Source organism: Balaenoptera acutorostrata, chromosome 6, assembly GCF_949987535.1.
Source record: "Balaenoptera acutorostrata chromosome 6, mBalAcu1.1, whole genome shotgun sequence".
Lineage (NCBI taxonomy): Eukaryota > Metazoa > Chordata > Mammalia > Artiodactyla > Balaenopteridae > Balaenoptera > Balaenoptera acutorostrata.
Window position 1 is genome coordinate 91,784,411 of NC_080069.1, and position 20,197 is coordinate 91,804,607.

The window sequence follows — 20,197 nt, forward strand, 5'->3', positions numbered from 1 at the left end:
TTGAGAATCCGCCTGCCAATGCAGGGGACACGGGTTCGAGCCCTGGTCTGGGAAGATCCCATATGCCGCGGAGCAACTGGGCCTGTGAGCCACAACTACTGAGCCTGCGCGTCTGGAGCCTGTGCTCCGCAACAAGAGAGGCCACGATAGCGAGAGGCCCGCGCACCGCGATGAAGAGTGGCCCCCGCTCGCCGCAACGAGAGAAAGCCCTCGCACAGAAACGAAGACCCAACACAGCCAAAAATAAATAAATAAATTAAAAAAAAAATTCATAATCTCTGACCTTGTAATTTAGTGACTGCAGCCTCACCCAGCCCTACCGGGTGGGTAAAATTATTCCCATATGCCAGTAATATTTCCCTTCTAGCCTGTGTCCTGTGAGTGGATGGCTGTATCGGTAAAATTTCAACTTTCAGAGTGCCTATGAGGACTAAAGAGGAGACTATAGGCAGTTTCTGGCTTGGGGCCTCACAGTAAGTGTTCAATAAATTGTAGTTATTTGAGTCACGACAAAAGTAACTGTGAGCTACTTGTGAGGTCCCCAAACACTCCCTGTGTTTTCTTACTACCACTGTTCCCCACAATGGTCCCTCTGCTTGGAAGGTAGCTTTCCCCTTCCTCTACCAAACCAACATGTCCAAACCCTATCCACCTCTTCCAGGAAGGCTTCTCTGAGTACTGTTCGTCCCCAGCTGCTGTGGGCTCAAGGCATGGGTGATATGTGAGAAGCTGTGTTGCAGCCATGCCCTAGGTGTGCCCAAGCCTTATGATTCCTGCCAGCCGGTCAGTTCCTGAGTGGAACCTGAAGTCTCGTGTCTGAGGTCCCAGGCAGCATAGGGTCGCATTCCCTGCACTTTGCCCAGGGCCCCTCCTGGCTCTGCAGGGGAAGGATGGTGTCCCCTGTGTTCTTCCTTTCACCCACGGCCCAGCCAGGTGGTGACCATGATAGGTGGGCACTTTCAACTTTTAACTCTTGGGTTCCTTGGTAACTCTGTTGTGCAAAGAACATCGACCACTTATTTGGATACAGACGTGAAGACTGCGGAACAGGGGATTTGCGGACAGACTAGAAAGAGGATTCATGGGGGCAGCAGAGGGAGAGGGGCTGTGGCGTTGAGTCTGTCACTGGCCACCCTCCCTGCCCCGCTAGCCCTGCTGTAGGTTGCCACCGACTTATCGTGTGACCCTGGACAGATGATTCCCTTTCTCTGGGACTCAGTTTCTCCATCTACAAAGTGCACCGCAGGGGTTTGAATAGTTCTCAGTCCTGGCCAGGCACTAGAGCCACCTGGGGAATTTCTAGAAAATTCAGATGCCTGGGTCCCAACATGGATCCATTATATTAAAACCTCTGGGGGGTTGAGGAGTGAACCCTGGGTGGCCATATTTTTAAAAGTTCCCTAAGTTGACTAACGCATAACTAGAGTTGAAAACCACTGGATTAGACCAAGGACCCTGCAACGCTGACACTTTCTGTTCTCAGAGGCTCAAAATACTATAAAACGAAGAGCCCCTTTTCCTGAAGAATAATACTCGTTCCTTGTTGTGGTGCAAAAAAAAAAAAAAAAAGAAAAGAAAAAAAAGGATTCTCTTAAAAAAGTGCATTCTTTCTTTTTCTTTATTTCCAACTTTGGATTTGGATGATACATAAAGAAAATAAGTCCTATTGGTGAAAATTAGGCTGCCAAAAAAGTCCAGTCTGAAAATACTCCCTGGCTGTGGGCCTGAAAGCATCCTTGAGACGGGGCTGGGGAACTGCTTCAATCACAGAGCGGTCCTGCCTCCCTCCCGTATCACAACCCCTGGGTGGGAGAGCTGGGTGTAGGGTCACCAACCTCCTGCTGCAGCTGGTCCCCACACCCTGCTTCCTGGGCTCTACTCCCCTCATCCCCAAATGCTCATCCTTCCTCAACTGATTCTAGGTCTGCATTGAGGGGAGTATGCGTGTCTTTTACAGTTTAATTGTTGTTGCAAACATACAGAAATGTAAAACTCTGAGGTGTAAAACAAAAGACAACCTTGGCTCAATGAACATCAAAGATTCTATAAAATTACTCCATTCTAGGACTCCCTAACAAAATCCCAGACTCAGGGAAAGGAAAGAGCTCTGGCTGGAGGACAGGGCCCTTGGAATGGGTCTTGGTTTTGCCATCTCCTCAGTAAGGAGCCCCAGGGAAGTGCCATCCTCTGCCTGGGTCTTGATAAAACAAGTGGGCTAGACGGGGAAATCTCTGTGCCCTCCAGCTCTCGTTCCATGATTCTGCAACTGCTTTGAAGGGTCTTCCTCACTCCAAGCTAAAGTCTGCTCTCCGAGACTTGCCCTCACAGTCCTAGCTCCGCCTGGGGGCCACACATCACAGCAACTCCTGCTCCTGGCCGTGCTTCAGAGACGGGAACACTGCGATTTTGATTTCGGGCCTTGATTCTGCTTTTCTCCAGCTGGCCAGCCATTCCCCAGGAAGTGATTTTTCACTCCCCTCACCCACCCTGCCCCTGTGGACAGGCCCTAGATGGTCACTTTCCTCCCACTGGGTGGAAACAGGTCTGAGCAGCACCTCTCAGCATCATCAAGCAGAGAGCGACTGTGCTCCCTTGGCCTGGATTCTCCCTCACACTCGTCTCTATCCACAAACAGTACGCCACTGCCGCATTTTCAGTAAGTTAACTTCACTGACCTTTGTTTTGAGATTTTTAACAGACTAGGTGGACAGTGGCCAAATGTCCCAGGAGTATAATAATCCTGCCAAGGGTAGATCTGTCCAGTGACTTATAGGCAAACTGGCTCAGGGCAAAAGCTGAATACCCAAGGGGACACAGAACACATACAGATACAATAAGCTATTTGCACCTAGAACACCTTTTCTCTCCTCCTCTTGGCTAACTCCCACTGGTTCTTTAGAATTCATCTTGGATGCCGCCTCTCCCAGGTAGCCTTCCTAGAATCTGCCAGGTGGAGCCGAGCACCTCTCCTCTGAAAGACGTATCACACTCAGTTGGGGTCCTGTGTCTGCTCCCCACTGAACCAGGGGGCTCCCTGAGGGGAGGGGCTGTGTCTTACCCATCTCAGTACCCCCTGTACCCAGCTAGGACCTGGCGGGCAGATGCCAGGAAATGACCGTTGTGAAACTTCAAAAGCCCAAACCATAGGATCAAAAAAAGAATGAAAGAAAAATAGCACATCAAAATTAAGAACTTCCGTTCACCAGGGACTTTAAGTTTAGAGACAAGTAACCGAATGGGAGAAGATGTTTGCAAAGCCTAAAGCCAACAAGGGACTGAAACCTAGATTATGTAAGGAACTCTTACAAATCACCAAGAAAAAGACAATATCCTCAAAATAAAAGTGGTCAAAGGATCAGAACCGACAATTAACAAATGGCGGACAAGCACAGGAAGAAATGTCCAAACTCATCAGTAACCAGAGAAATGACATTCAAAACCACAGTATAATATTACTTTGTATCTTTAGATTGGCAAAAAATGAGAGAGCTGGGAAACACCAACTGTGGGTGGGAGGTAGGGACACGGGACTCCTCACGCTGGTGGGAGTGGAGATGGGTACGGGCATTCCCAAGAGCCGTCTGGCAAATTTTAGGCATGTTGGGTGTTGACACACCTTCCGACCCAACAATTCAGCTCATGGGGATTTGTCCTAAAGAAATACCCAGCTGGGTTCATACGGGGACATGTACAAGGACACTCATTATGTTTGGAGACAGGGAGTTGAAGGTGACCTGAGTGGCTGTCACTGGGAGCGTGGAGGCGTACATCCCGTGGAGTGAGCAGTGAGAGCCACAGCCTAGGTGTAGACACAGCAACATGGAGGTGTCTTAAAAACAAAGTGCTGGCGTGCAGGTGCCAGGAAATGACTGTTGTGAAACTTCAAAAGCCCAAACTTTTGCTTGAAAAAAAAGCAGAACAAGTATGTAATACAGTTATGTCGATGCAAATTCAAAATATGCACACAAAACAGCAATACACATTTAGCAAGGACACATACAAACACAATATCTGCATTAAACACTTAGAATGTTTGCCATTCTTGGGGAGAGGCAGGAGTGGCATATGAGAATATGAGGGAAATAAAGGTATAAACAAATAAACAAGAGGGGCTTTCATGGACCAGTGATAACAACGTTCCATGAAATGAGGAGTGTGAAGTGCGTCCTGAGGAAGTAAGATGGCACTTTGCTCAAGAAATTCTGGAGGGGGTAAATCTGGTATCATTGTGAAGAGTGCCCAAGAGAGGAGCAGGAAGCCAACAGCGGTCACAGCTCTTCTCTGTGCTAGTCACTGAGCCAGGCTCATTCATAGCCTCATGTCATTGGAGTCTCACCATCACTCTCAAGCAAGGAAAACAATCACCTTTTATTTCACTATTTTATTTATGTTATTTTTAATTTTTTGGCTGCAGTGTGCGGCATGTGGGATCTTAGTACCCTGACCAGGGATCGAACCCGCGTCCCCTGCATTGGAAGTGCGGAGTCTTAACCACTGGACCGCCAGGGAAGTCCTATTTCACTATTTTAAAATAAGTGCTGAGGGACTTCCCTGGCAGTCCAGTGGTTAGGACTCCACAATTCCAATGCAGGGGGCAGGAGTTCCATCCCTGGTTGGGGAACTAAGATCCCACATGCTGCAATGGCGTGGCCAAAATAAATAAATAAATAAAATAAGCTAATGTAGAGTGTCTTTAAACTTACTTTCAAAAAAATAAAAATAAAATTAAAAAGTGCTGAAATGATGTCTCAGAGAGATTAAGCCACAGTGTCTGGCTAGCAGTGATTAGGCATGTCTGCTTCGAAGCTCACATACTTTCCACATGAGAGGAGGTGAGTTCCCCATCACTGGAGGCATTCAAGTAGAGGCAATGCTGTAAAGGAAAGTCAGGGTTGCCTTCAACATGGAGAATCTATGGCTCAATGAAAGACAAGGTCTGCTAAATAATTCTGTCTTCCAAGCCATCTTCCTTGAGCTCCCTGAAAGGTAAGCCCTGGATCATGGGGGCTGGGAGGTATCAAGGTCAGGGTCAGACTTCCAGCCTGAAAGAGCCTATATTCACGTGTGCCCTTCCATTCCTGCTGACCCACAACGCTTCTGGTGTAACTTACAGTTTAGTGGACTATGTCTCCACTCTTAACATCAAGTCGAGTGGCAGTCCAAAAAACTGGCCTTTCCAGACCCACGGCTTAGTGAAGAGAGCTATAATATATGCCTTAACAGAAGGAAAAGGATATTAAAAATCAGCCTTAAGAGTCTCAAACTAGAGTCAAACTAGCTCCAAAAATTTTCTAGTAGGTTCTGGAAAATTATCTTCCTGCTTTTATAGGCACTGGCACTTGGCCAGAGAGATTATGAAGCCCCTGTGGGGAGTGGCGGGGGCAGAGGCTTATTCAACTTGGCTTCCCCCGAGGACTTGGTAAGGCGCCTGGCAGATGCTCAGGAAATGTGCACTGCATAGAACCGTATCTGTTACCCCGAAGACCAAATGGTAATTAATGTGTGCCAATGGGGAGGACAAACCTACACTTCACTAGGTACCTTCTGAATGACAATTATGTTGTTAGAGCGGTGGAAGACCCCATCCCTTCAAATCAGGTGGCGAAGTATAAAATTCCAAAGTCTGAGTCCTTTATGCTGCACAGAAGCAGTCCAAATTCAAGCAGATTATCATTCACCGCGATTCTTACAAACAGGCCTAATGAAAGCAGGGACGGTGAGTTAGAGCAGCAGATGCTGAGATTTCACCAAGAACAGCATAAACAAGGCTCTAATCATGGCTTCACTCAACTTCCTTTCCTGCTGCAAATTCTGAGCCATGTTTAGACTTCGTTAGTAACATGGATTCTTTTTTCTCTCAAGGGGAAAAAAAAAAAAAAGCCAGTTCCCTAGCATTCATTCTCATCTACACGTGGTTTGGTGCAAGTCAGTGATGGCATGGGGGAGGGGTGCTGAACTTGGAGTTGTAAGGGGGTTAGGTCCACTGCACCCAAGGTGTGTGTCCTAGGGGATGCTAATACCTACCTTACCTACTGCCATGGGTGGGTCCCTCAGAAGGGTGCCTGAGCCAAGAGTAAGAATGCATGTAATTTATTTGGGAGGTGATCCTTGAACACACTGATAGGGGTGTGGGGAGGTGAGACAGAGAAGGCAAGGGAGCCAGGGCAAGGTGCATTAATAAGCAAGTTTCTGAGAGGCCAAGTGAGGCTCAATCCCATGGGGACCTCTGGAGACAGAGCAGAACATACCTTGGAATTCTTGGGAGTTTCCACCCAAGTGGAAAGGACGCTGGGGGATTCATCCTCCACTTCTCATCCATCCCTGGCTCAGGGCTGCCCTGGAAGCATTAACTCCCTGAATATCTGTCCTGTTCCTTGCACAGGGTGAAAGGTGTAGGTGTTCTTAATAAGATGCTTGTTTGGAACCATGGATGCTCAGGGACTACAGGTGGGACGCTGATGGCATTTGCCACACCTACCCCCTAGGATTGTTCTTTTGGGAGGTAAGGGCTCTGGGAAGCCTTGAAAACAGAGTAAATGGAGGGAAGCTGGGAGTGAGGAAGGGTCATGTTTAGGGCTCTGAAACCCTCTCTGGATACAAAATGCCTCAGCCTCAAAAGGGACCATGGGGCTAGCCCTGACACATTATTTTAGAGTAGTTCTGTCTATCCAGCATTCCTAAGTTTGCAAAAAAGGTCATTTCTCCAGCCTGGAACAACAATGGCCACCATCGTGAAGTAGCTTCAGTTCACATTTCTCTTGTCAAGACTAACTGCTGTTTGTCAGACATTCTGCCTTTGGAAACTCAAGCCACTGGAAACCAGGAGTAAATGAGCATGCTCTCAAATTTCCTTGAGCCGGATCACTCACCAATTCAGTAAACATTTACCAAGAGCCAGCCAGGAACCAGGTAGCATGCTAGTAATGGGACTAGCTTCCTAGCACCCAGAGTTTATAGAGCAAAATGTCATTTGGCCCAGCCCCAGCGGACAGGCAGGGTTGGCATTAGTGTCACCCCATTTTCCAGAGGAGGAAATTGAGGCTTAGGGAGATAAAGTGACTTGCCCAGGGTCACACTGCTGGTAAACTTCAGAGCAAGGGCTTGAATCCAGGTCTTTTGCCTCCAAATTAATTTAATAAACTTGTACCAGGGGTCTACTGAGTGCCAGGCTCTTGTGATACAAATCCTACAACTCTGGAATCAAAAAGTAGAACAGGGGCTTCCCTGGTGGCGCAGTGGTTGAGAATCTGCCTGCCAATGCAGGGGACACGGGTTCGAGCCCTGGTCTGGGAAGATCCCACATGCCACGGAGCAACTGGGCCCGTGAGTCACAATTACTGAGCCTGCGCGTCTGGAGCCTGTGCTCCGCAACAAGAGAGGCCGCGATGGTGAGAGGCCCGCGCACCGCGATGAAGAGTGGTCCCCACATGCCGCAACTAGAGAAAGCCCTCGCACAGAAACGAAGACTCAACACAGTCATAAATAAATAAATAAATAAATAAATAAATAAAAGAACGTGAATTTCTTAAAAAAAAAAAAAGTAGAACAGGACCATGGATTCCTGGCTCCCCTTTTAGTCTTCTTCTCCAAACTGCCTCCCATTTCCAACTAATTTGTGTTTTAGTTTTACAAAGAAGGTAACAGAGCCTCCTACAAAATGCTTCCTCTACTACAGATAAAAGGGTTTAGAAGGCACCAGGAACTTTACAAACAAGAAGCCAAAAAAGCATCTTTCATGGTCTTCAGAGGGATGGGGGAATGGGCCAACTTCCAAGATCCTGCCAGCGAGCACTGAGAAAGCCTGGGTGTAAGTCCAGGAGCAGACCCTGCAAAGGGAGCCCCACTGCTGGGGCTGGCTGTTTGTGAGTCAGCTCTGCTGTTCCACCATCCCTTCTTAAAAGAGAGCAGCGGGTGAGGGAGAGAGAGAGAGGGCTTGAAGGGCACAGCAGAAAACAGCATGGTGACCCCGTTTAGAAGCCTTTTTCGAAGTCAATGGCATGAGGCAATTTAGGATCTAGTAACCCCAAAGTGGGGGGCAGGCCCATCCTCTGGGTAAATTCTGGGAAGGTCCCAGAAGACAGAAGACCAGCCTCTCTTGGAGGTGAACCATGAGCCCAGAGAAGGAAAGGAATGAACTTGCTATCCCACAGCAAGTCCCTTTCCGTGTCTGAGCCTCAGTTTCCCCTCTGAAATAAGATGACAACCAGGAGCCCTTCCAGCCTGGACAGCCGCTCAATAACAATGCCCCTCCATCCTGGCAGCAAGGTACCTCTGAGACCCTCTGAATTTGGAAAACTAACTGTTGTGCTGATAAGAATATGCCCTCAGCACAGCATCCCTCTGCCAACAGGATCAATGTCTGTTTTAAAAACATGTAAACAGGAGTATGTGCAAGGCCCAGCTCGGACAGTCAATAAACGCTGGACACAGAAGTGGCAAAGGGAGGACACTCAGGCACAGGTGTACATGTGAACACGCAAAGGCTGGCACTTGGGGAAAGTCAAGGTCCAGTCACTTCTCTGCCACCAGCCAGCTGAGTGTCCCTGGGAGGAACACCTCCCTTCCCTGGGCCTCAGTTTCTCCACTTATACCATGAAGCAGTGGGATGAGATCATCTCTAAGGCCCTGCCACATGTGACACCCTACATGTCATTAAGTGTTGGGAGCAGCTATAAGAGTAGGCAGACAAAAAGGCACCCGAGGGTTTCAACACACCAAGAAAACGTGGATTTGCCCCAGAAAAGTATCAAAAGCATTTTGACTAAATGCTAATCATAATTGCTACTACTTGCTGAGCAAGAAATATATGCACATTTCTCTGTGTTATCTCATCTAGTTCTTCCCACATCCCGAGAAGTTAGGGAGGATCATATCCCTATTTTACAGATGAGGACATCGAGGCTCAGAGAGGTGAGTCACTTGCCTAATGTTCCACAGTGACTTGAGCTCAGGTGGTTTCAAACCCACCTCTGAACTACTGTTTGCTACACTGCTTTCCTTATAAATGCCTAAAACCAGTCACTGGAGTTGGTGTCTAATCCTAACATTCAGAAAAAAAAAGGCAATAAAATTGGCATGCATTTGTAGCTGTGATTGGCCAATCAATAATTTACAAAATATTCTCCCAGAATGATATAATTTGAGAACTGGAAATGTGACAAGAGAATTTAGTTGCAATCACTCAAAAAAAAGTATTTTTGCCAAGATGCTTACTTTGTTCAGCCAATGAAGAAGTAAGACTTAACAAATGGGAAAATAATTACGTTTGCCTAAAATTACATCTTTTGTGCACACCAGAGAGCTGACATGCATTTCAATTACCTGCCACAGGAAGACAAATGGGTAAATCTACAAGATTGCATTATGGAGCCATAGTACCGGAGAACACCTCTCCTGGCTGATCTGCATCTGGTTGGGATTTGTCTGAATGAATCTAAATAACTCGATTTCATTTCTTGCCTTCCCCTGGATGACTCTGGGATCTGCTCAAAGTGAGTGGACACAGAAGGCTCTGCTCTTGTTTCTGGATTTTCTAGAAACATCCAGATACTGAAAAGCACTGCATTAATGAAAGGTCCGTCTCATGGTTCTGGCTAACAACCCTGCTAATGACCATACCGGGCCGAACCGAAGTTCCTCCAGGCAGAACACCCAGCCCTGCTCCTCACAGATGCCCTGTGGGCTCTGACAAGCCACTGTCCCTCTCTGGGCCTCCGTTTCCTCCTCATCACATGAGGAATGTGGTCTAAATGGTTGCTGAGGTCCCTTCCAAATCTGACAGAAGAAAAGTCTGACAAATGATCTGGTTTCTTAAAAAACCAAATGGTCTGTAAATAGTGTGTGTGGGACAATTATAAATTAAAAGGGACTAAAGAGACACATCAACCAGATGCAATGAGTGGATCTTGTGTGGGCTCCCCAACAAACCAACTATAGAGTCATTTTAGAGATAATTAGATGATCAACATAGACTCAGAATAAAGCATATTAAAACTTCTTAAATGTTTAAGGTGCAATAATAGTATTGTCATGTTTTTAAAAAGTCCTTATCTAGTAGAAATGCATACTGCAGTATTTATAGATTGAAATGAGATAATGTCTGGGAGCTGCTTTAAAACATTACAGCAAAAAAAGGGGGTGGGGGATGGAGTGAGTCAAGATAAAGCAAGATTGGCAAAATGGTGAAAACAGTTGAAGCCGGGTAATGGGTACATGGGGTTCATTATGCAATTCTCTCGACTTTAGAGTCTATTTGAAAATTTCTATAATCAAAAACTAAAACAATGCAAGATTCCTCAGAATACTGGCATTGACTTAACTGCCACGTCCCATACTTTCAATAAGCCTGAGTCATGTGGAAAGGCTGAATAGGCCTGAGAAATAATGCAGTTGAGAAAAAATATTCTAAATAAGTTGCAGCTAATGTTTTCATAGAGAAGTGTTTTCTATTGAGTCTTTCTCTTATCTGGAACATCGTACTTTCATTTCTTTTGATGTATTTTATTGCATAAACAGAACATCCTTGAATATAGAATTAATCAATTAGAAAGAATAAGCATCAAAAAGCCTACCTTGAAATTGAGTAAATTTAATGGTCCCCATTCTCTCCCCGTTCCGGAACACAACTTGGCCCTAAATAGAAAACAAAACAAAGAAGAACAAAGAAGAAATGCCATATTAGCCCAAACACTACTGATCTCAACTGAAATTCATTAATTGTACAATGTGATTATTATTATTGGAGAAAGAATAGACTCCCGCTGGACCACGGATGCAAAATTAAACTAATTGTTTTTAAACTGGTTGTGACTTTATCTGGATAATTTGAGGAGCATAAAATCAATAATGGAACCAACACATGTAAATTAAAGCCCAGATATGCATCATCATTATCATCATGACTATTTATTAAACACCCATGTGTCCTGCGTTATCCCAGGACAAGGTCTTCCAGGGTGTTGGAGAGATGGAGGAAGAGATGAAGAAGCACTTGGAGGCTGGCCCTGCCTCTGCTCCCGTGCCCCACCCATAAAAATGTGGGGCTTTGCCGAGGTTGTTTGGCTGCAGGACCAGAAGGGGGCTAGAGGTCCGTTAGTATTCCTTATTAAGGACAGAGAAATGTTTTTGTTAAGTTCTTCCTGAGGGGTGACGTCAGTCCCAAATATAACTGGGCTATGGGGCAGCAAAAAATTAAGCTTCTTGAGCCAGTGAGACCTGACTAGTGTCACAGGCAGCTGAGCACCCCTCATTAGGGACCCCGGGGGCTAAAGACAGCATCATCTGCTGCATCTGCCTTGCTGGCTGATACCCAGTTTCCATATGCTGGGCTAAATAAACCAGGAACATAAAGAGGGGATGTGGTCTTTCCTTGCCTATTTACGGTCCACCTAAAATTCTGCAACCATGTAAGGAAATTGATGCAGGTTATATCAATGAATCTTTATGACAAGCTTGAGTGGAAAGGAGGATGATCCTGATTTTACAGATGAAAAAACTGAGATTGAGGGAGGTTATGCCAAGGTCACTGTAAGTGAGGCTGCTGGATTCAAATCCGAGTTTGATTTTAATGCCCATGCAATTTCACTACAGCATGTTGTTTCTGATCCAGAAGTAAATTTCTTCCTTTCTTTCCATTAATGTGAAACTAGGAAAATAAATTGTCTTAAAGGTACACTGCTTTATGAGCGCAGTTACGCTCTTGCATCATCAGGTAATATAGCAAAGACAATACCACAGATTCCATTCAATTCTCAAGAGAAAGTGCCAGAAAGTACATATCTTCCCTTGATGGAAATCCAAAGTCTGAGGCCCTGAGGCTTTTGGAACAAAGAGAATCACTCAACCTGTTCTCGGAATGAGAAACACCTTCTAAGGCCACTTTGACACCTTTTTGAGATCCTGAAGACAGCTGCGAGTAGTATCAGTTTGAAACTAACGCCCACCGAATTCTATATTCAGTTGACGGTAAGCAATTCCCTGGAGTGTGAAAACACTTCAATGTAAGGTGAGATGGGAGCTGTGATTTTATTTCTAGGAATGATTAAAAAACACAGAACATCTTCCAAAGGATCACTTTTATGCGAATGGACCACTTTGCATAGGTGGAAAAGATGCAGATATTGGTCCGCAGGACATTTCTTTGTTTGACAAAAGTGGAGCTCTAACTAATTCACCCATCTCCTGCCAAGCTTTGAAGAACTCCAAAGACTTCTAGATATAAAATGTGGACAATTCTGCAGAATCTTTATTAGTTAAATTAAAAAAATATATTGAATGGTATTCAAAGAGTGGATGGAATAATACTGGAGTGGAATACAGGGCGGGGGTGAGAAAGAATCTCCCTTTACTTTTTGGGGTTTTTTTCCTTTCTCCTTTACTTTTTAAAACTCATTAGTTCATCTTTGAAGTAAGACCTGTCATATTTTACTTTTCTCACAGTAGCTATTTTTACTCACAGTAGCTCCTCCTATCTCCTTAATTTTTCAGGTACTGCAGTGGGAGGAGGCCAGCATCTGAGTATCACAAAGCTGGGTTCAGGGCCCCCTTGGGCAAGTTCCTGAACACCAGAGTCAGGGACCTAGCACAGCTCCTGGTCTTCAACGGGCACTCTGTAAATGGCACCAGTAATTTTTATTTAAACACATTTAATAGCAGAGAGCTGAAATAAAAAAGATTTCAAGCACCAGGAAGCTTTCCAATCTTTGAGAAGAGATTTTCAACATCACATGATTTCAGCTGGCAAAGGGGTAAACTGTTGGGCCCTAATCCAAGGTGGCTTCACCGCTCAGAAACATCAGCCCCCAAGTGACTGAGTTCCCAAACCACGCGGGCCGCTGTGTGTTCAGCCAAAGGGAGAAAGATGAGAGGCCTGTGACTGTGGTAACTGAGAGTAACACGGACAAGCAGATGGGTTACTGGCTATATCGAGGCTCTGCACCAGGGAAGAGCAGACAAGCTCTGTGGAGCCCCCTTCTGAGGAGGATTTGACACGTGATTCTTTCCTGAGGTTGTGACCACGGCATCTCTTGGGTTGGGTAGATGATGCCAACTCTGCAACCTTGAGCGTGGCTGACTGGGTGGGGACTACCACCCCAGCCAAGCCAACGTCGATGGGACTGGACACCAGCGAGGAAGGTCATAAGCCAATCAGGCGATTTTCATGAAATTCTGCATGATGGATGGCCTCCATGTTAGCAGATGGACAACTCACGACATTCCATAAATATTTACCTGCCCTGGGCCGGTGCTCTTTTAGGTGCTGATTCCTGCTCTCAGAAAGCTTTGTATTTGATTAGGAGAGACAGGCAAAACATGTTCACCAAAAAATGAACGAGATGATTTCATTTAGTGAAGAGTGCTGTGAAGAAAATCAAAAGGGAGTGCCTGGACAAGAGGAGTGAATTTACTGTGTGGTCAGGAAAGACCTCACTGCAGAGGTGACATAAGAGCTGAGCCCTGCACAGCAAGAAGCAGCTACTCCAGGCAGAGGGAAAGGCCAGGACAAAAGCCCTCAGGTGGGAAAGAACAGAAAGGGCCAGCAGGCGGAGCGTAGTGAGGGAGCAGGCAGGTAGGTGGGGCCTGGGGGCCCTGACAGGGCTCTGGAGGGGATTCTAAATGCAGTGAAGAGCCATGAGGGTGGGGGCCAAACAACGCAGCAATATGATCTGATTTAAGATTTGAGAAGATTGCTCTGGCTGTCAGAAAATGGGAATAGAGACCCGGGAGGTTTAGGCAGCTGGTATTCCAGGTGTGAGGTGACAGAGGCTTAAGCTAGGGTGGTGGTCACACCCTCTCTCTAGCCAGCTCAGAGTTCATCGCCAAGGTGGCTGAGCACTGTGGTCTGAGCAGCAGACGCTTCCCTTCCACTACTACCATCCTGGGGGGGTGGGCACCATGGTAGGAGACCAGATGCCCCCTTCAGGATGGAGACACTTACTTCCCCAGCATCTTGGCTGCTGTTGGGTTGCCCAAAGGGTGCCAGTTAAGGTTATGTCCCTCCTTGGGGGCAGCCTACATCCAGTGGTCAGTGTGAAGGGACACAGTAGTTTGAGCCCCCTTGCCTCAATTCAGGACAGCTGTGAAGGACCGTGGGCTCCAGAGGTCCCCATGGGGTGGCTGAGGCCGTGACTGCAGCTGTGCCCAATTCAACTCATCCCTCTGCCTGATCCTGCTTCGCTTCCTCCCTTCGTGTTTTGTTCCTGAGAGCCTCCCTGATAAACTTCCTGTATGTGAATCTTTGTCTCAGAATCTGTTTCGTGGGTAAACTGGCCTAAGACACCTGCCATCAAAGATCATTGGAACTATCTCTTTTTCACAACCCGAAGGAGCCTAACGGATAAGGCGGTGGGAACAGAGGCAATGGATTCCCAGTGAGGCCCACACGGCAACTAGAGACTCTTTGGTTTCGCTGTGGCCTGGCATCTCAGCCAGGGGAGCTGGGCTGACTTCGGTTCCTAAAACCCCAGCTTGAGCAGGGATTACTTTTTGCTTTTCTCCCACACACATATTCTTTATGTATACATAAATGCTGTGACTCTCCTTAAGCTTTTTTTTTTTTTTTTCTCCTTAAGCTTTTGCCATGTGCGATCCAGGGCTGTAACCGAGGATGATTACATCCACTTGAGCCCAATCCATGTGATGCATTACACTCCAAAGCAGTGGAGTTTGATAACTCTGGCCGGGGTGGTGGCTGATATTTGTCTTTTGGTTCACAGTCCACACTCACTCTTCTGTGTCCTCCTCTGTGTTGCAGGGGCCCACAGCCTGGAAACCATACTTCCCAGAATCCCCTGCCAGCTGGTTTCCATTTAGGTTCTGCTAATGAGAAGCATTCACGGGGGATTAGAAAGTGTGCAGAAGGGAAAAGCTATTTTTTTTTTTTCTGCTTTGGTTGCAGCAGCAGGAGCTGAGTGACTGCAGGTGTCCATGGGCCCCAGCAGCCCTGCACTGTCAGTGTGTGCAGTGGGGCTCGGGATAACTGCTTAGTGGCCAGTGCTGGGGTCCCTACAGTGGCAGAAACAGCAGTGGCAGGAGCCTCAGAGGCCAGCGTGCTTGCGTCTCCATTATTTTATTTGCATTCCAAATCTGCTCTGTGGTCACTTACTTATAAACTCCTCGGAAGTTAGAATCCATTACCAATCAGCATGCAGTCAAGAAAACAGAAAGCACTTCAGGCATGTCAGAGGCAATGGCAACACCATTCCTCTTATTGCTCCTGCAGCCCAAGGGGCTTGGCCATTTTCTGTAAACAGTTCTCTCTGGTGACAGCGCCTACCTGATTTGCTCCTCCATCCCTTCCAACAAACTTGTAGCTGGTTCCCTGTATTAAATCTCCCTCTGAAATGAGCAGATTTGGAATGCAAATAAAATAATGAAGGTAAAACCCCAAGCGGATAATTTATAAGGATTTTTCTTTTTCCTGAAAGAGATGTTTGTGATGTCAAGGAGAGCAATCTGTTTCTTAAAAGCTGATCCAAACTAACAGTTCAGGTTGAATTGGGAGCGATAAATTTGAATTTTCTTTTTTAGAAAAATCTTCAGAACACATAGGACAACATATGGAAAAAAACTCGTTGCTGCATTCGCCAGACAAGAGTAAATTTGCCATCAGTGTGACCTTGGACAGTCATTGAGTGTTTCTGAGCGTCAATTCTCCTACTTGAAAAATAGGAAGAAAAATACCTACTTCTCAGGATTGTTTGTGAGAATTAAAGAAGACAATTATGAAAAAGGCATAACCCAGGGTTGGCGCACACAAAGGTTAACTCTTATAATGCTCCAGGTAATCCGAGTTTGCAAAATTCTACCTGATGTCCCCAGAAAAATCAGTGGAGAGTAACATGTACACTAAGGATACCAGCAGTCAGTAGGATTCAGTGGCCTCCTCTTAGAAAAATTGTTTTCATTGTTTATCTTTAATGTTTCACTACTAAGCATGAGTGAAATTTATTCCAACAACAGTTCATGAATTGTACAGGTCAAGCCCTACATTGGAAAATTTTTTCTGTCTCTTTCAAAGGGAAGGGACTCCCTGCCCTGGAAAATGATCTGATGTCGGGCTGGAGCTGGAGGCTACACAGAGGGTAGACTCGCTTGGCTCAGTCTAATCTTGTGGAGCCCTGGGCCCACTGAGGGACACAGTCTCTGCCGATCACGGTGCATTTAGGGAAGGCATTCCGTCCTTACTATGGCTCTAACTGCACTCTTGTCTCTGGGCAGTCATATCTGTCTTTGGGAGATGTGAGCAAGTATGCTCAGCTGAGTGTTTGAGTTATGCTGTGGGGGAAACAAGATCTGTCCTGACATGTCACACAGGCAGTGAAATCTCTAAGGAGATGGAAGCTGAAGGGTGATGGGGGACCCTGGCTGGCCCATCACTATCTGTATCGATGATCCAAGCCCACCTGAGACTGTTCTGCTGCCAGCCCTTCTCCCATGACAACGTTGGTCTCAAATGAATAATGAGGATTTTGAGAAAATCTGGGGGTTACATTGCTGGTCAGATTTTTCCATAAAGACTACAGATCCTCTTCATGTAAGCTTGAAGAAGAAGGTGCTTTCTGTTTCCCAAGGGGATGACAGGACATAAAAGAGAAACACCAAGCAATTGCGTACATCTACCCACATGTTCTGCAAAGGTGAAAAATACTCTTTTTTTTTCTGTATGTCCCTTGGGCTGTATGACAAGTTATATTTTGCATACTATTTAAAATATTTCTTACATAAAAATGCTTTTGATGGACCTAAGTCTTGAGGAAAGTTTGATGTATCCACTGGGTCTTCAGCAGCTGGTTTTCAGGGAGTTAAAAGGAGGGGCAGCAAGGGAAGTGTGGCCTGCCCACTGCCATCCTTCTGCTGGTGGGCATTAAATGGAGGGGTATCCTTCTGAGGGACCGTGATCAGGTGACCCATAGGGTTCAAGTGGTGACCAGCCACAAAGGAAGTGGAGGTCTAAGGCAGGGCTTGGTGAAGTGGAGAGGAGTGGCGACCAAGAGGAGATGGCTAGATGGATGGCCCAAGAGAGGCAGGACCAACTCCCTCTTTTCTTCCAGTTATGATACAAGAGTCAAGCTTGTTTAAAATAGCAAACAAAATAGTACAGTAGAAACTAACACAACATTGTAAAACAACTATACTCCAATAAAAATTAATTTAAAAAATAGCAAAATATCAGAAATGAATGAGATATCCAAGAAATAGGTCAATAGCAAAGTAAACTGTGATAGATGCATGATGAAATATTATGATACATGCATTCAATCAATCAGCACTGTTGAGCACCTAACGTGTGTCAGGTACATGCCAGGCAGGCACCGGCTAGAGTGAGCAAAATCCACATGGTCCTAGAGTGCATGGAACCTGCAGTCTGGTGGGAGGTATAGACATTAAACAATAAATACACTGATAAATATATAATTGCAAACTACAATAAGTGATATAAAGGAAAGAACAGGGTGCTGCAAGAAAGAACTACAAGACCTGAATTAGACTGGGGGTCAAGGAGGGCTTTTCTGGGGAGGTGGCATTTGCATTGAGACCTGAAGGACTTAGCTAAGAGTGAGGGGAGAGCTTCCTGGGAAGAGGAATTGCAAGTACAAAGGTCCCAAGGCAGGAAAGAGATTGGGAAGTGGGAGGAGCTGAAACAACAGCAGTGGAACTGAAAGTGGTGATCGAGGGGAAGATGACCATGGAGTGGAATGGGCAAGGTGGACAGGTGCAATGTCATGCAGAACCTTATAGGTTTATCAAGGATGCCAGGCTTAATTCTGAATGCAAGGGGAGCCACTGAAGGGTTTTAATCAGGGGGTGACTTGATCTAGGTTATGCAGACTTGAACATTATATTATAAAAGTTATAAAATAATGGAAAAAGTGATATTCTGATTGTGCCAGACACTGGCTAGTTGTTCACCAAATCCATTTCCTTTTCCTCCTGGGCACATGGTTAGACTGCATTTTCTTACCTCCCTTATACCTAGGTGAGGCCATGTGACATTTCTAGCCAATGGAATGTGGGCAGAAGTGGAACATGTCATTCCAGGTCTGGCCCATGAAAGCCTCCCACAAGACCCTTCATGCTCCCTCACTTCCCCCATCTGCCAACGAGATTCACAGGATCTATCAGTGAATTCTGAGGCCCAAGGAACAGTGGGGACATGAGACAAAGGAGCCTGGGTCCATGAATAATCATGCAGAAAGGCTGTCCACCAACCAGAAACATCCACTTTGGACTTTGCATAAGAGAAAGATACATTTTTACTATGTTAATTCACTGAGATTCTGAGATATCTTTGTTACAGCAGCTACTGTTATTTACTTTAACTAATACGATATATAAGTAAAAAAGGATAAAAATTGAATGTACAGTATGTTCATAAATGTAAAAATTATTCCCACCAAGTAAAAAATTACTCCCAACCAACAGTGGTTGGTCCTGGGTTGTGGGACTATGGCTTTTTCATCTTTTTACTTTTCAATATTTTCCAATATCCTTTAATGAGCATGCGTTATTTTAGTAACAGGAAAACTTTTATTAAAAACTTTTTTTGAAAGGCTCTTATAAGGAGGCACATTTTTTACAGCTAAAAATAGCAACATCATCACCAACAAAATAATACTCCCTCTTGGAATAGATTAATTTTTACTGACAGCTTAGAGTTTTCCTGAATAAGAGCCAAAGATCTGTGCAAGCATAAGCACATTTCCCCCTCAACTTAGAATAATGGAAAGAGCAATGAATGAGGGGTCTGAAGAGGTAGATCTGGGCTGTGCTCTGCCATTTTCTAGGAAGGGAACTGGGGCAAGTCCCTTTTCATCTCTGTTCTCAGGTTTCTCTCTGCAGAACATGCAGCAATAACATCCTTTAAGTTATTTTTAGCTCTGCTGAAACTTTGTGTATGTTATCTAAGATTTTTTTTCTGGGGTTCTCCTTTATTAATAAATTCTCAACAACAACCTCAGTGGGATGGACTGTGTATTATTATCTCCATTTTACAGATGAGAAAACTGAGGGGCTGAGAAGTTAAGAAAGTTACCTAGGGTCACATCTAGTAGGCTGTAGAACTGGGACTCACCTCAGACATGGTCTGACTTCAAGCTCATGCTTCTAACCACATACTATCCTGCCTTCCTTTGCAAAAACCAGTCACTGATCAGAAAATGAGCTCTTTGCAGGGGTAAGAGTGAGTCCTCTTGGGCTAGGGGGAAGGAGCAGGGGTAGAACAGGAGGTAGGTGGAAGAGGAGGGAGTCAGGGATGTGTTGGTAAGCGTTTAAATGGCTCTTTGTGGGGGCGGGGGGGGGCAGGGAAGAGTCCTGACTTGTCCTGTTTGCCAATTTCCACAGTGTAAATATTCCCACCAAGGCAGATTTCAAGCTATTAACAACTGGCTCTAGGCAGCCTGCAGGAGCTGGTTCCAGCACACCAGTGGCCAAGCCAGTCTCTCAGGAATGTGAAACTGAGGAGAAATGCAAAATGCCTAGTTTTTAACCGCTCAAGGGGTGGGTAAGAATCTCTTCTTAGAAGTGGGGGAGGGGCTTCAAATCAGAGTGGGAAGAGCTGGAGAAGGGGCTTGTGCCCGTTACGACGCCCTTCTCCACTGGGCTCTGCAATGCTGGGCCTGGGACTCTGTGGGCCACGCCTCCCAGCCTCCTCCCCAGCCTCCTCATTAGCTCTGCCAAGAGCAGACCCTGAGGGAGGGTGGAAATCGGGAGAAGAGAAGGACTCAGGGATCCCCATTTCCCCAGGCCTCTGGCAGGGTTCTGTGGCTACTGCCAGTCCTGCTACCCACCCCCCCCCCCGCGCGGTGCCAGCAGCAGCTGGGCAGTGCCCCTCCTCAGACGTCTGAATACTAGCTCTGTGGACATTTTCTGAGCTCCCAGTTTCGGATAGCCTTACCTCTTCCTTTCATTCTTCTAGCCTAGAGGTGACAACTGTTTCTTTCAGCAGTTGGTACCTCTGAACTGCGACAGTGTTCCTTTTATACTCCTTTGTCCTTCCGAAACCTATTAAACAACTCCCTGTATTAAATCTTCTCTGTTTGAAATGGCTAGTTTGGTTTCTGCTTTTCTGCTAGGACCTCATTCTCTCTGTCTACCATGTGGTCCCTGGCAGGACTCAGTCCTCCAGCATAAGCCCTATTTGTCAGGCCCCAATTAAAATGGCCTTCTCCACTCATGTCCTCGATGGTACACTGGCTGC

The 20,197-nt window shown here is 46.0% G+C and overlaps 1 protein-coding gene across 1 annotated transcript in view; it reads right to left on the reverse strand.

The window, feature by feature from the left end:
• Nucleotides 1-20,197, reverse strand: part of GABBR2 (gamma-aminobutyric acid type B receptor subunit 2) — a 369,399-nt gene that overhangs the window by 90,221 nt on the left and 258,981 nt on the right. The window contains exon 8 of the mRNA XM_007197049.3: nt 10,572-10,632. Coding sequence (XP_007197111.2) covers nt 10,572-10,632 — 61 coding nt within the window. The remainder of the gene's footprint in view (nt 1-10,571; nt 10,633-20,197) is intronic.